Source organism: Pristis pectinata, chromosome 6, assembly GCF_009764475.1.
Source record: "Pristis pectinata isolate sPriPec2 chromosome 6, sPriPec2.1.pri, whole genome shotgun sequence".
Classification (NCBI taxonomy): Eukaryota; Metazoa; Chordata; class Chondrichthyes; order Rhinopristiformes; family Pristidae; genus Pristis; species Pristis pectinata.
The window spans coordinates 58,391,831-58,408,468 of record NC_067410.1 but is presented as its reverse complement, the minus strand read 5'-3'; the positions used below and the strand labels follow the sequence as shown (position 1 = coordinate 58,408,468).

The window sequence follows — 16,638 nt, the reverse complement described above, 5'->3', positions numbered from 1 at the left end:
ATGTGACTTGAGGGTGAGCTACACATTTCAACCATTCTACCTGAGGAATTTTCTCCTGGATTCTGCATTTAGTTTGTACAATTTCTTCATTTTCACATTGAGACCTTTCCAATAGCTTCAAGACCTTGATTAGGTCAGCCCTTAGACTTTTCTCCCCAGCCTCTTTACATCTTCGCAACCCTGGGATTATCTCCGAATCTAATGCTTATTCATGCTTTTAATAATACGGTGCTCAGAAATGTGCACAGTACACCAAATATACTCTAAACAAGCTTTGAAGCCATTTTACCTCTAGAAAGCAATACTTGGTTTGGTTTGCTTTTTTTTTAAACCTTGTAACTACATTTAGTGATTTGTGAATGTTTATTCTATCGGTTCTTGTAACGCGCTCATATTATCTCACCAACATACCGCCTTATTTTTTTCTATCAGATTACCCCACCTGACACTTACCAATATTGTTGCCCCCAATAAAAGCAAAAGTAAGTGGTCATGCTGTGCACTACTGGTTCAAGCTCAGACACATGATAGTTGCTCTCTTTAATGTCAGACCTTGTCAAGTGAGATTGGTAATACTTTGTGTATATCGGTAAAGTTATCATTTTCTTCTTCCCCATTTTCATTCCTTCCCATTGCTTCCAGACTGCTGATCTAAGTATTGGGACAGTATAAGAAGCGGAAATAAGTTTAAACACTTATTAATTCTGTAAAATTGTACCTTTCCTTCTATGTATCCTGTTTTTGGGTCTGGACAAGATCTTTCGATCAATCATTAGCTTAATAAAACCCCTGCAAATTAAAAGAAGGTAAGTTGGATTTCTTCTGGACAACTCTGCACCAAGGTAGCCACCCATGAAATTGTTCCTTGGCTTTTCCAAGAACATTTTGTAAGATTCTTCTGGCCAGAATCACTAGATAAGTGATCTCATGGCTCCCCCTCCAGTTCTTATCATGCTGTTCTGCCTACATATAGGCCTATTTCCTGAAACATGTACCAAATCTTGCCTGCTTTCTGGGGCTGAGCTGACCTTGTCCATTTGTTCTGTATTTTCAAACAACCAAAATGCAGGAATTAGAATTTATTATTTCAATTAGCAGAACCAAAGAGAAGAAAGATATGACTTGGTAAAATTAGCCTTTGTTATCTCTTATAGGCTATTCTCCAATTAAAGCATCACAGTCAGACTGGTCCTCCTGTCACTTAACACCAGCAACACAGTACAGAAATAGGTAGCCAACAGCTTGGCCCATTTGTTTGCCTTTTGTAGCTGGAAGCTCAAACCCAAAGTCTGACTCTGTTGATTCTAATGCAGCTGACACCAGCAAATCTGCAGAGACAGAATTGATCCTGGGACCCTCTCTATCTTATAATGAGGAAACTATATCCCAATAGTTTACTCTGTCACGAACCAGCAACAAAAGAACCACACTGAGCATGATTCAGTGTTAAAAACTATTTTATTAATCACTACTCATGATAATACGTAAAATAAAAGTAAAAATGTTAGTATGTTAGAATTCAAAAATGTTAAACCTTGAACGTTAACCCCAAAAACTAAATTCTTCGTGTGTGTGTGTGTGTGTGTGTGTGTGTGGCAAAGTCCAGAACTCCCAGTTCAGGAATGGTTCTTAAAGTTCAGTTCCGCAAGCCATAAGGTGAAACATGAGCAAGGGCTTCTTCAACAACCACCGTTGTCTGAAGATAAGACGTAGACGTAGAGAAACATAGAGAGAGTAAATACGAAATCCAAATGTTCCACGATGGAACCCAAGTGACACTTCAGTGTTTACTCGGTAGTGACTTCCTCACCCCGAAAAGCATCCGAATCGTGGTCGTCCACACACAAATACCTGTTTCCTTCTACAGGTCAGCAACAAAGTGAACTCCACCGGATTACTTCCAACTTCCATACATGGATTTCAGTGGCAGACACAGTTATTGTTTCTCATCCATCGATAGAGAAAACTAGCAGGCTGGTGTCTCTCTCCCTTCTCTCTCTCTTCTCCTTGTGACTTCTTCAACAACGTCATTACGTCCTTTATCTTCTATTGACGTAAGCACGCCCCACACACGCATACACACACACTCTCTATCTTAAAGGGACTTTCACTGAGTCCGTAACAACTCTTACTGTTGTTTGATTGGAATGCAATTGACTTCAGACAGAAATACTTGCATTTAAATAAAGGCTTTCACAACATCTTGAGTACTTTGCACACAGTGAAGTACTTATGGTGCTGAAGTATGTTGCAATATGTGTCATACAGTAGGCAATTGAGCAAGGTTATGACCCATAGCCAAAAGTGAGAAGACTATTTAAACTATTTTAGTGATCTCACTTGGAGATGAAATATTGGCTACAAGACTGGATGGAATTGCACTACACTTCAAATGATGTATTTGGCTAGACAATGCTCTACACATCTGTTGTCACGTGAAGGTGTCCCTAAACTGAAATTAGCAAAACAGCTGGGGAGAAGGGAGGAGGTGCCAGTATCAATTTTAAGCTCGAGTTATGGACTTGAACCTGCAGCCCCTGACTCAAAGGCAAGTACTGCCCATGAGCATGTCTGATATCCAAATACACACTGGGCAGCTGCAGAATTGCAGAAAATACATAACACAGCAGCACAGAAGACCCATCACTTCTGTGAAAGTTGAAAAAGAACTCCCCATCCTAACACCACCTTCCAGCATTAGATCTGCAGCCCTGTGGGTACAACTCTCCAAGTGCACGTCCAAGTACTGTTTAAATGTAATGAAGTTTCCTACCTCCATCACCCTTTAAGGAAGTGAGTTCCAGACCCCTACCATACTTTCCTCAGTCTCCTTTCTAATCCTTCTACCAGTTACTTTATATTCTGTGTCCCATGATTTTTGACCCCACCTATTTATTCCATTGAGGTTCAGCTCAATTTGTCTCTCCTCTGCCTTCCCTGTTCCAGAGAAAACAACCCTGGAGTACTGTGTGCAGTTCTAGTTACCACATTATAGCAAGGGCATGATTGCACTCAAGGGTGCAGAGAAGATTCACCAGAATATTGCCAAGGATGGAAGGTTTCAGCTACAAGTGAAAACTGGATGGGTGTGGTTTGTTTTCTTGGAGCAGAGATCGAGAGTGGACCTGACAGAGGTATATAAATTATCAGAACTAGGATATGATGAATCATAAAAATATCTAAAACCAGAGGGCACAGGTTTAAGGGAAGGGGTTCACTATTTAGTGGGATCTGAGGGGTCATTTTTTCACCCAGATGATGGTTGGAATCTGAAATGGACTGCCTGAGCAGGTGGTGAAGGCAGAGACTCTCACAACGTTTAAAAACTATCTAGATGAGCATTTGAATATCCAAGGCAGAGAAGGCTACAGAGTGGGATAGATGGGTATTCAATGGTTGGCATGGATATGAAGGGCCTGTTTCTGTGCTGTATGACTCTATAACCCCAAGTTATCCAGCCTTTTCTCAATGTGACAATGTTCCAGACTCAGCAACAACCTTGCAAATTACCTATGCATCCTCTCCACTGCAGTCACAGCTCTCCTGCAATGTAGTGATCAGAACTACAGGCAGAACTCAAGCTATGTCCTAACTGTAGTTGTACACTGCTCTATGATAATCTACCCGCTCTTACATCTCAGTTAAAATGGAACACATCATATATGCCCTTTTAATCACCTTATTGATATGTGCTCCTACCTTCAAGGATCAATGGTGTGCACTCTATGAGCCCTCTGTCCATCCACATCATTGCCTATTGCATTTCTGCAACTGTATTATCTTGAACTTCTCTGATTTAAATTTACCATTTTTCTGACCATCTAGAGGTCAAGGAAATCAGTCCAGAGCTTTCCTTCTCAACCCCCCAATTAATGTATCATTGCCAAATCTCTTTATTGCACCCCATACATTTCTATATGCTAATAAGTAATTTGTATATTACCAAAAGCCAAGGACCAGGTATTCGATGGTTGGCAAGGACCCCTGTGGAACTCCACGAGCAACAACCCTCCAGTCACAATAACAACAGTCAACCCTTCACTTTCTAGGACTAAGCCAATGTTGGATTCCATTGGCTGTTTTCCTGGTCAACCTACCATGCGGGTCCTTGTCAAATATATTTTAAAAATCAAAGTAGGCAACATCAAACACACTGATTTGTAATAAAGGTCTGGCTGAGCAAGGGGATGTGCGTATGTCTGAGAATAAATTGGGTTCTTTAAATTATTGGTAGGAAGTGATTTTCAGAAGCAGTCACACAAACTTGCCAAAGAGCAATTTGAAGCGCAAACTCCAGCTATTTTTTCTGTTCCTTATCCTTTCCAAAGCTTCTAAATCTGATTCTAGTGCCCAAACTGCAGCAATGTGATTACAAATTCTGGACAGTTATTAATGAGAATTCTTGGGTGAAAAGGCAGTGACATCCATCCATGCATGATAGAATCCCTCTACGTAAATCTTCACTGCACTCCCTTTATTAGCAATTACAGTGTAAGGGGATCAAAACTTTACATGCACCATGTGATGTGAAATCACCTTGGCGTTGCAGTCTTCCCAAGGTTACTTTCATATTGAGGGTGGGTGGAACTAGTGAAGAAATAAGATGAGAACAAGGGTGAAGGCAATGAAGGTGAGCTGCAACTGCCCGGGCTCCGGCTGAGGGCAAGTCCCACCTCCGGGGGCCGCTCCGGCGGGCGGAACGCTCACCCGGGGAGACGGCTGCCGGGGAGCTCAAATTGGAGGCGCAGGCGGATGCAGCGATGAGCCGGAGATTGAAGGTGGTACAGCAGGTGAGGCCGTTCAGCCCGTCGCACCGCCCCCGGGCAGTCGGTTGGTGGGGGCATAGCTCGGGGGGGGGGGGAAGAACTTCAGGTCCCGGGCCTGAGGATTCAACCCCTACCGGTGTGGAGGTCTCCTCACTCCGGTCACCGCCGGCAGGGAGACATTCCCGGTGCACCGGCCCCTTTACTGATGCCGCTCCCCTCTCCCCCTCTCCTCCCCCTCCCTCTCTCCTCCCCCTCCCTCTCTCCTCCCCCTCCCTCTCTCCTCCCCCTCCCTCTCTCCTCCCCCTCCCTCTCTCCTCCCCCTCCCTCTCTCCTCCCCCTCGCTCTCCTCCCCCTCCCCTCCCTCTCTTCTCCCCCTCCCTCCCCTCCCTCTCCTCCCCCTCCCCCTCCTCCCCCTCCCCCTCCCTCTCCTCCCCCTCCCTCTCCCTCTCCTCCCCCTCCCTCTCCTCCCCCTCCCTCTCCTCCTCTCCTCCCCCTCCTCTCCTCCCCCTCCTCTCCTCCCCCTCCTCTCCTCTCCTCCTCCTCCCCCTCCCTCTCCCCCTCTCCTCCCCCTCCCTCTCCCCCTCTCCTCCCCCTCCCTCTCCCCCTCTCCTCCCCCTCCCTCTCCCCCTCTCCTCCCCTCCCTCTCCCCCTCTCCTCCCCCTCCCTCTCCCCCTCTCCTCCCCCTCCCTCTCCTCCCCCTCCCCCTCCTCCCCTCCCCCTCCTCCCCTCCCCCTCCTCCCCTCCCCCTCCTCCCCTCCCCCCCGACAATCTAGCACCCTCAGTGCTTTGATGACGCCAGACTTGCAGATTTTCTTGTCTATTGGACGTTACTCGAAGTAATGCTTTTTTATTTCATTTTTTTTAAAAATGAGTTAAAAGGGAAACCGAGGGCACTTTAAAGGGAGTGGGAACTAGAACCCAACAAGTTTCAGCTTAAAGCACTTTGAAACACACGGGCACTTCAGACCCTTGATTTGTGTTCCCACACTCAGATGTTCCGACCTTGACCCTGTTCCCAGCCGCACGCCTGGTTTGCACTCCGAACTAATGAGTGAGAATGGAGGGGGACTCCCTTGTGCACAGTGTCAGTAAAAGTCCCAACGTAGAGCTTTTTAAGATTCATTGAGAGCTGATACAATGACCTTAATTCCTGAACCAGTCTTGTCCTTTTTCAGGCTGTGTGCTTACGTGGCCTTCTCCGCAGGATCTGGCCAGCTGTTGGGTACTGGCAGCTCTCCACACAAGAGAAACACAATGCTGCATGTACAGAGTCTTGCAAATGTATCCACTCTGGGTTCTCATCAGCCCGGATTCTCAGTCATTCTGGGAAAATTTCACCGGACTCCTATTTGATCCCAAAGACAAAACTCCACTTCTCTTTTTCCAGGGATGTGGAGGGCAATTTAAATCCTGCAGGAAAGCATTTCAGAAAATTGGACACAGATGCCTCTGAAGTAGAGAATATGGTTGAATCCCTTTTGAATCTGGGATTCACCCAGGTTCAAGTGAAGCAACTGCTCGACTTGAATCGCAGAAATGCCGCACAGGTTCCACTGAAGGGTCTCCCGGTGCTCTGCATCCTTGAGAGCCTTGGTCTAAACCCAAGCAGCACCTTAAAGGTCTTTGAGAGGTGCCCCGAACTGCTTGGATTGAAGGACCACCAGCTGCAGTCACGCATTGACAACCTGCGGAAGCATGGACTGGGCGAAGGTAATATCCAGTAATGGTTGGTGCTTGTTGCCCTTTCAGATCTTACTGTTCAAGTTAACTTTATTGTCATTCACCCATATGCTATAAAAACACATGGAAGAACAAAATGTCATTTCCCCCAGACTCTCACAACAGAGGACATACATAAAACAGAAGACATACAATAAACACAGACAGAAGAATTGTGCAAGTGCAGATAGTGCACAAAACAGTTTATACAGAATACAATTTAGTGCAAAACCGAGTTAGACGAAGAAAATACAGAACTCAGTGTGTTACACTAATTGTATAAACATGTTCAGCAGCAGCCAAAGTTCTTATACGCTGTTGTGCAAACCAGGGCTTTTGACACGGCATTTGTCTGAAACTGTCTCCAGGGTATTCAGGAGCCTGACAGCCTGGGGAGAAAAACTGTTGTACAGTCTAGTAGTTCTGGCCCGGATGCTCCAGTACTGCTTGCCAGACGGCAGTGGGACAAATAGGTCATGGGAGGGATGAGAAGGGTCATCTATGATTCTGCAGACCTTGCGTGTGCATCGTGTGTTGTAGATATCCAGGATGGAGGGAAGAGGTACTCCAGTGATCTTTCCAGCTGTACTCACAATTCTCTGCAAAGACTTAGAGTCAGAGATGTTAGTCACCATACCAGGCAGAGATGCAGCTGGTCAGGACACTCTCAATGGTACCCCTATAGAATGTGGCGAGGGCGGGGGAGGGCAGGTTTGCTCTCTTCAGCCGCCGTAAAAAGTGGAGACTCTGCTGTGCCTTCTTAGTAAGAGAGGAGATGTTGGTTGACCAGGGCAGGTCGTCTGCTATATGTATTCCCAAGAACTTACTGCTGATTCTCTGTACAATGGTGCCATTGATGCATAGGGGTGAGTGGTCAGCCTGGGCCTTTCTAAAATCCACAGTCATCTCCCTTGTTTGTCCACGTTCAAGGGGAGATTGTTGACTGAGCACCAATCCACCAGCCTCGCCACCTCCTCTCTGTAAGCTGTTTCATGGATCTGGATTTGCTGTTAATGGTACTCATACTGACCTTCTAGAAATTGGTGAGATCTGTGGTGTGGATTTCTTCTCTCCAGCAGAAGATGCTCTTTGCATCTTTCCTTAAGGCATCTATAATGCCCAGCAACATGGAGGCAGTCAGTTTTCCAATAACTTTCATCTTTTAAGTAAAAACATTAAACTGAAGTAATTTTAAATATAGCTCACCTCCCCCTTTGCCTGGATCTCCATTAAAATCAATGGTGTCTCCGATCTGTTACCTGAGAAGCCGATCCCCTGTGAATCCCAGCAAGGCCCTGTGTGGAGTTAGTGATGGAGCGTAGTGACCAATGTGCCGTCTGTCCGTCTAAGTCCTGGGCTCTCGGCTTGTGTCAGGAATTGAATTCTATTCAAATGACTGAACTCTGGCTATTCACCACTCATAGTCACCAAGGTGCAGCCCAATATAATAACAATAATATGTGGCTTAGTGTTAGTTTTATTTTATTTGGAAAAGGTTCTGCACTGTGCCTGGGGCTTATTTGCAACATAAAAGGTGCTATATAAATGGAAGTTGTTGTTGCTGTAGTATTTACAGCACAGAAAGAAACTATCCAGCTGTGTTTAATCTCCACAGTCTTCTCACACCTGTTCCATGAACTCGTCCTTCTGTTTTCCCTCATTATTTCAACTGCCCTTTATCAATTCAAAGTACTGTCTGGCTAAAGCTTCTTCTGAATTTCCTATTGGATTTATTAGTTACTGATGTATTATGGAGCATTGATAACATTAAGATAGGTGGGATGTGAACAGTTCTAGTGTTCTTGTCAAAAGGATCTATAGGTACTGGAGAATGTGCAAAATATATTTACAAGAATAATAATCAAGTTCTTATATCTTTTCAAGATGAAAAGTTGAAAAAAATTTTTAACAATTTTTAACATCTCTAACAGATTATCCCTCTTTCCAAAAGAATAGAGCACCAGTCTGTTCCTGATGTACCTTTAGATCTTTTACATATTGAAGACTAGAACTGTTCACATCACACCCAGCCAGGTCTTACCAGCATTCTGTGCAAGTTTAACAAACTTTATCCATTCTGTTTCTTTACAAATTATCTATTGTTTTGTTTGCTTTTTTAAATAGTTTTATTAACCTGTATCTCTAGATTTAGCTATTTATGTATCTGTACCAGATTCCTCTCGTCCTCTATTCAATTCAGGTTTTTATTTTCCAAGAAGTAACTTATTCTTCATACCAAACTGTGATAACATTTATTTTGGGATTCTTAGAAACCTCCATAATCCAGTTTTCCTTTTGTTAATTAATTCTATGCAGCAAAATGCTCAATTAAAAATAATTGAAAGAGAGTTGTTTCTTCTACGTTACACGTTCAGTGCTTACACATTAGAAATGGTTGGACCATATAGGCTGCTATAATGTGGTGCAGAGAATGGAAGGTAGAAAGAAAATATAAGTAAAATCCTAGCAAGTTAAAAGCTAACTGTTATCTGAATTAAAGGGAGCAGTTGCTGCTGGGAATCAGTAGAGCCCCAATGGAGTCTGTGAACAGGAGCAGGCAGACTTTGTAAGATATTGGCTGTCTCAGATGAATCATTAGAGGATGTCGGGGAAGTGCTTCTTTGTGGTGGCGTCCAATAACAAATAACCAAGGTAAAGGCTTACAAGAGTGGAGCTCAAATTAACATGAGACTTGGACCTGGAATGTTATTTCAGTTTCTGTCTCCACAGCAGCTGCCTGACCGGCTGAATATTGCCAGCATTTTCTGTTTTTATTTCATTTTTTTTCAACATCTGCAGTGTCTTGATGTTCACTTAGCATGAGATATGTCTTTATATAGGGTGGAGCTCTCCTGAACCACTTAACTTACGCAGCCCTCCCAGTGTCCAATTACTGAGGGTATGTCTTTATATAATCTCTGTAATTGGACACGGGGGGGGGGGGGGGGCGGTTTGTGTAAGTTGACCAGTTCAGGAGGGCTGCACTGCTGTGAGGGTGTGAGAATGTGATCCCAAGAGTGTAGAGGTCCTCACAGAAAATCTATCAAGTATACCACACAGAAGAGCCAGAAGAAAGAACTGGTATTTATGACTTCTACACAAGGTACAATGAAAACTACTTATGTGATAGCAGAATGTCTCAAGATTTGCTTGCACCCAGTTAAAACCTAATAACACTCACCAATTGTGAATCATTTCAGGGTGAGTAAAACCATCACGATATTGAAGTTTATTTGCAATTCTGCAAGCTTATCTTTCTGCATTTTGTTGCAATCCTCTATTAATGATATATTTAATTTGGTATTCAGTGCAAATTTTGAAATTGTCACCCCAGTTCCTGAATCACTTTATCACCTGCATACCTCCGTTATCAAAGAGCAAAAAGAAAACTGCACTAGCTGAAAATCTGAAATAAACAGAAATGCTGGAAATACTCAGCTGGTCAAGCAGCATCTTAAAACTTTAGCTTCATTTATACAGCACGGTAACAGGCTGTTCCGGCCCAATGAGTCCGTGCTGCCCATTTTAAACCCATGTTAACCTACCCACTTTAGAATGTGGGAGGAAACCAGAGCACCCGGAGAAAACCCACTGTGGAGAGGGAAACTGAGTTAATGTTTCAGGTTGATAACCTTTCATCAAAATGGCAAAGTTGGAAAACAGACATGTTTTAGGTTGTAGAGAAGGAGCTGGGGGAGGGAGAACAAAGGGACTGTCTGCAGTGGGTCGGTGACTCAGAGAAACTGTGATGTCGGTGCTAGATGAAAGAATGTGCTGAAGGCTTAATTACAAATGATTGTCTGGTGGTGAGCAGGTGAAAGAGAGGAACAGAAAACAGTGTTGGAACTGTGAGATACAGAATGCAGAAATAAAAGAGAATGGTGCAATTACCCAGCGGATCAGGTAGTGTTATAGAGAAAGAAAAACTGACTTAATGTTACACGTTCATGGCCTTTCATCAGAACTGGCCAGTTCTAACACAAACTGCAAAGGCTGGTTATCTGAACTGTTGAATTTATTGTTGAGTCCTGAAGCCTGTAATGTGCCTTGATGGAAATGAAATGTCATTCAGCAAGCTTATATTGGAATAGTTTAGGAAGCAAAAGACAGAACAGGGTGGGAAGGAGAATTAAAGTGACCGGCATCTGGAGGCTCAAGATCACCCTTTCAGACTGAAGGCTGTCACCCAATCTGTGTGTAATTTCTCCATTGTAGAGACCACACTGTGAACACTGAATGCAGTGTACTAGATAGAAGGAGATGCAAGTGAATGACTGTTTAACCCTTGGAAGGAGTGTTTTGGTCCCTGGACAATGGGAAGGAAAGGAGTAAGTGTCACATCTGCAATCGTATGGGAAGGCGCTGGGAGATGAGTGAGTGGGTGAACCAGGGAGTTGTGGGGGGAATGGCCCTTTGGAATACTGAAAGTGGAGAGGTGAAGCCTGTGCCTGGTGGTTGCATTCTTGTGGAAGGTTATGGGAAATTACAGAGGATGATCCATTGACCATGAAGGGTAGTAGGATGGAGGTTTGAGAAAAGGTGAATGCAGAATTTCGGGAAATGATACAGATTTGAGCACCCTATCAACTATGGTGGAGGGAAACCCATGGTCAAGGGGAAAGGAAGACATCTAAGAAGCAATGGTGTGGAACATGTCATCAGAACACGATGGGGGGAGGGGGGGGTGGTCACAGCCAGCAGGAAATTCCAGGTTAATGTATATCTGAATCCCGCCTGCAGTTCCTGAGCTGGATTTTCATTGTGTATTCTTTTTGCAGGGAGACTACAACGTGTCTCGGTGCATTGCCCAGAGATTCTGAATCTCTCTGCAAAGCAGGTGAACAGCACTGTGCGCTTTCTCAAAGACAAGTGTATTTTCACAGGACAGCAGGTCACAGAAATCCTCCAAACTTCGCCCAATGTTCTCTTTGAAAACTTTGAAGAACTGGAATACAAATTCCAGGTACAGTATGTTGGAGTGCCTTTTTTTAATTTATATCCCTGGCCTTCCTTACTATAAATATTTTGAAGATTATTCTTGTGGATTCTTTTAAAAAGTTATAGATTTCACATTTGGTGTTTATAGAAACTTGAACCTTCCCAGGGGAATATTTAATTGTTGTATTAAAAAAAATCATCTCCCTAAAAGTCTAGAAGCTGCAACATCAATATTTCAAGTGGCAATTAATGTCTTTAAAGAACCATTCTTGATTACTGCTCCCATTGATGCATTTGAAATTTCAATTTTTAATTCTTGATACGTTATACATTGATACGAACAGACGCTCATTTAAAAAAAAATTATGTCCTAACTATTGTTGCTTAAAAAATAGTCCACTAAACGTGTCATTAATTCATCTCATTGCTGTCTTTTGGCTTTTACTGAGCAAATGGCTGCTTTATTTTCCATCACAGTAAGTAGGCAAAGTGATTCCTGCTGAGACTTTGAAGTTTTTTTGAAAAAAAACAAGAATGTACTAAAAATGTTAACAATAACCTGCAATATTAAAGATAGATTTACTTACTGATACAGACAAAATCTGCATCAATTTTACCATTGTGGGGAAATATTCCTCAGCTAAGACCTTGGCTAGCTTTTTGGTTGGTGAGTAATCTGTCATTTCTGTAGGGTCCAGGACAAATTTCTATCTTCAGTTCAATGTCTTGGCTGAAGTTGGCACCCAGCCTATTTAGCAGTGCATGTTAACTGTGAAGAAATGTCAGTCATGACACAATACAGATCAGTGCATTGATGTGATATGTAATATTGGTACCTGAATTCATATCCAGTCCAGTCTGATGAAACAAAAATCTTTTTTTTGTGTGGATTCCAACAATCCTAATCTAGTTACCAGATGACGCGAATATACATCGAATTGTACAATTAGCATTCTTAAAGCAATGAATAAATCATTACAAAGGCAAATACCATATCAACCTGTGAAACATTATTTACAAGGATTAGACTCTTCAGTAGAACGGGGAAAGTTAAGAAATCTGATGGGGGAGCTTAAAACTTTTTATAACTTCCATAAAAGAAAAAAGACGATTTCCTCTGATTATTTAATCAGTTACCAATGGGCATAAATTCACAGATACAAATACTGAAGCAAAGATACAAAGAATGAGGGTATTTTTAAACAGAAGTTTGCAAGGACATGAAGGGTCCATTGTCATCCTCCAATAATCGGCATCCGATTGCTCAGAAACCCTGATGGTCCATCATCTGACTCATTCACAGGGAATGTGAGCTGGGGTCCAGAGCATGGCCGGGACAGGGGTTGGTGTCCAGAGCACTAGTTCAGGAATGTGGCTGGAGCGATTGTATCTTTCCTGCTCCTCTTAAACTCTCCAGGTTCACTGGAAAATGTATTACTCTACTGTGTAACATGTAAAAACAAGTGAAATAAAAGTGTGTTAGGGTATTATTAGGAGTAGCATCCAATAGTACAGAAAATCCATTAGTCTGGCACCACTAAAGTCTTGAGGATGCTGGATTATCAGAGTTTTATTGTATATGCATTAAGTTATTTGCAAGCAACTGGATAATAAATGGGAGGCCTGCTACAGGATTAGATCCAGGCAATAACATGGAAGAAAATGAGGTTATGGGAGTGAGACATAAAAATATGAGAAATCAGAGTGGACCACAAAGCCCCTGTAGCCTTCTCTGTTGTTTTTTTCATGGCTGGTCAGATTGTTGGCCTTATCTCCAATTTCTTGCTCATCTCCCTGTACACCAGATTGTTCAAAATCTACTTCAGCCTTGGGGTAGAGAATTTAAAAGATGCACAACGTTCGGAAGCAATGGGCAAATTTTTATATCATGCCCTCCTAGTTTTTGATTTGCCACCGAGGGAAACATCCTCATAGCTTTTTATTTACTTGTTCACAGGATGTGGATGTCACCACCAGTGCTGATACTTATTCTCCGTCCTCAATCCCCAAATTGTGGAAGCAATTAAAAGTCAACCACATTGGTGGGTCTGGAATCACACAAGGCCAGACTGGGTAAGGAGGGTAGTTTCCTTCCTTGAACCAGATTGGTTTTTTACAAGAATCAACTAATTTCATTGTTACCTTTACGGAAAATAACTTCTTGTAAAATTTCAGATATATCTTAATTACTTGAATTTAAATTCCCCTACTGGTGTGGTGGGATTGAGCTGGTGTCTCTAGGTCAGTGGTCCAGAACTTTGGCTGCTAACTTATGTGCAGCAGTTTCTCTGTCATCCATGTAGTGAGATCCTGTCAGAATCTCACATTTCAATAAGATCACCATTCTATGCAAATCCAGATTATAGGCCCAAATTAATTCAATTTTTCCTCACAAGACAACCTCTTTATCCCAGGAATCAATCTAACGAAACTTCTCTGTACTGCCTCCAAGTGTAGACATCCTTAAATGAGTCAAACTCTGTACAGCATTCCAAATGTGGAATCAAAGCCTTTGTACCATTGTGGCAAGATCTCTTTTACATCTCTCTTACATTAGACACCATCATTCCAGTCACCTTGTTGTTTGTTGTGTGAGAATGCCCATATGTCACTGAACATCCATGGTCATTAGTCTCACACTGTCTGAATATTATGCTTTTCCCACCAAACTAGATAACCTTATGTTCCCCCCATATTATCTTCCATCTGCCATCTTTTTGCCCAATCACTTGGCCTGCTTGTGTCCCATTGTACACCTTTATGTCCTCTTCACCCCACACATTCCCATTTAACTTTGCATCATTAGCAAACTGATTGCTCTGGCACCCCTCTAATTATAGCTTAATGACCTGAAACAGATGCAGTTATCTTGACTGATTTCTGTCAACCAATCCTGTCTGTGCTTATATCTTACCCTCAAAAGCCACAAGTCCTTACCTTGGCATTTTGGCTGTTTTCTGGAAATCTGAGTTGAACGTATCTACAGGATCCCTTTTATCGAACCTTGCTAGTTACTTCTTCAAAGAACAATTTCCCTTTCATTACAGAATGTTCACTCCTAATTATATAACAAATGTCTGGGTATCTTATAAATTATTGTTTCCTTCTGATAATCTAACTATCCTATAGTCTGTTCTCTCTCTTTCTTATTAAGTGGAGGTTTAGGGTGCTAGCAAATTGGCAGTTTTCTATGAATAGTCAGCAGGAATACCTAGCATTGCTCTTCTAATTTTAAAAATGTCAAATGTCCATAATCGCTGGTTGCTTATTAACCTTCTGTGTATCATTAACTTTGTTTTTCATCTTATTTCGCAGTTCGCATATTTCCGAATGGGACTAAAACAAGCAGCGATACTGAAATCTGGAATACTCCGGGTGTCAGTGGAAGAACTGAAACAACGCCTTATCTTCTTAGAACGGCTCGGGCGTTACCAGACTCCAGATAAGAAGGGTCAGACTCAGATCATAAACCCCAAACCAAAGGACATAATTGCCACCACTGAAGATTATTTCTTAGCTAAAGTGGCTATGTCATCTTGGGAAGAGTTTGATACCTTTAAGAAGCTTCTGAAGCGCGAGGAGGTAGAAAAAAGAGAACTTTGGGATCAAGAAGGTAGTATATCTGAAGAACTGTCTGACAGTGAGGAGGACGAGGAACTGCTTCCAGAAAATTAGTGAAGGTTCCATCAAAATAAAATTCAGTGTTGGGGTTTAAAAGATTCATTAATGAAAACACTTTTGTATAATCCCATGCTTGATTTTGTATCCAAAAGCCTGCTTCACTCACGATTTGAAGACGGTGAAAGATGGCTACTAACAGTGGAAATCGTGATGTTACAATAAAAATAGGTCAGTTGAATAATATAGGATGTATCAGAGAGGGCTGAGCTCTTTGCTCCAAAGACTTATCTTTGATTTTCTACCACTTTATTTGGAAAGAAATCCTTCCACACTGTACCAAAAAAAATTAAACGAGACTGAATTACTGAATCTTACAAATTGTCTATGTTCTGTTGATAATTCAGAATAAATATAATTCCCTTTTTGAAATTAGAAAGAACAAGGTCTTTGCTGCAATTGAACTCCACCATTCTACAATCCAACAGTAACAGCACGAACTGTAGTTCTGTAATGAGTGAGCAACAAGGCTGCTTATGGGATAAGTGATATCTGAGTGAATGTATTGCTTACATAATTAAAATTCAGGATTGGAGACCCTTGCAGAAACATTCATTTCAAATGAGAAGGGAGGATCTGAATTCAGATCACAAGGCTGAGTAGTAGTGTAATATTGCAGAGTGGTCCTTTTTTTCCCCTGACTAAACGCACTGAGGTTAATATCTTGTGTAAACAGTAGTACAGTGGAGGTCCCCTGCTCAGCTTTCTTTTTCCAGACATAAGCAGAGGTAGTCCCTGCCATTCAATATGATGCTGATTGTCCCTATCCTTAACTATATTTTCCTGTCAGATCCTATAACCCTTGATCACAAGATCAAAAAAAAACTCTCTTGTCCTTGAATATATTGAATGACTCCCAACTGTCCAGGATAGAGGACTCCAAACGTTAATACCTCAGATGAAATTCCCCATTTTCAGCTCGATTAGGCAATCCCAGTACAGATTCCTATGGCACCCACCAGTTAGAGCTGGTTAGGCTGAAAATGACCCAGTTAGGCCAGTGCTCTGGTTTCTGTTAGTTTGATAACCCTCTGCCTGTGCTAATAGAACTCATGGAGTTGGGGTGATATGTCCCAAATAGCTGCAGAATTCAGAGCACAGAGAGCTGCCCATTTTCTTGCCCATATTTATCCAAGCGCAACTGCAATTCTAGTAGTTGTGAACTATCTAAAAGTGTTACATCAGTGCAAACTCTTCTTTCAATTACTGTGGCACAAACTCATTAACTTGGCCAAAATAGGATTCACCTCCAATCACATGGTGTAACTAAGTCTGAAAGGTGGTTGAAGCAGATTGGTGCTTCCACAGATGACCACAACTGATGAAATTGCATATTATTTTGAATTTTTTTTTTAAATCACTAAATACAAAAATATGCAATTTAGGGACAAAGAGACACAGTTTAAATAATACATCCTGGTACCTGGACCCTTCAAAGAAATATAGAGCATTACAGTTGATGTAATTCTGATGCCACATTAGTCCCAGCAGAGTGTTTGGCAAGGTTAGGACAATGGTGAAAACAGTTATTGCCAAA

The 16,638-nt window shown here is 42.2% G+C and overlaps 2 protein-coding genes across 5 annotated transcripts in view; both read left to right on the top strand.

Annotated features, from left to right (window-relative positions):
* Positions 1-781, top strand: part of LOC127572036 (E3 ubiquitin-protein ligase TRIM8-like) — a 33,250-nt gene extending 32,469 nt beyond the window's left edge. For all 3 annotated transcript variants that reach the window (XM_052018860.1, XM_052018863.1, XM_052018862.1), the window contains exon 8: positions 1-781. In XM_052018860.1, the coding sequence (XP_051874820.1) occupies positions 1-115 (115 nt within the window). In that variant the 3' untranslated portion in view covers positions 116-781.
* A 3,528-nt stretch (positions 782-4,309) lies between these two features.
* mterf4 (mitochondrial transcription termination factor 4) lies at positions 4,310-15,636 on the top strand. 2 transcript variants are annotated; one of them, XM_052018802.1, is made up of 5 exons: positions 4,310-4,790; positions 5,942-6,476; positions 11,264-11,448; positions 13,381-13,496; positions 14,739-15,636. In XM_052018802.1, exons 1-5 carry the CDS (start codon positions 4,761-4,763, stop codon positions 14,761-14,763), a joined length of 891 nt encoding a protein of 296 aa, XP_051874762.1. In that variant the 5' UTR covers positions 4,310-4,760; the 3' UTR covers positions 14,764-15,636. The 2 variants fall into 2 exon arrangements, with proteins under 2 accessions (XP_051874762.1, XP_051874761.1); XM_052018801.1 differs by lacking the exon at positions 13,381-13,496 and having other exon boundaries at positions 4,316-4,790.
* The last annotated feature ends 1,002 nt before the right edge of the window (positions 15,637-16,638 follow it).

Excerpts from the sequence above, each read along its gene's own strand:
- mterf4 (XM_052018801.1), top strand. The coding sequence starts at position 4,761 with ATGAGCCGGAGATTGAAGGTGGTACAGCAG. Across the intron at positions 4,791-5,941 it reads GATTGAAGGTGGTACAGCAG|GCTGTGTGCTTACGTGGCCT; the intron begins GTGAGGCCGTTC and ends GTCCTTTTTCAG. Across the intron at positions 11,449-14,738 it reads AACTGGAATACAAATTCCAG|TTCGCATATTTCCGAATGGG; the intron begins GTACAGTATGTT and ends CTTATTTCGCAG.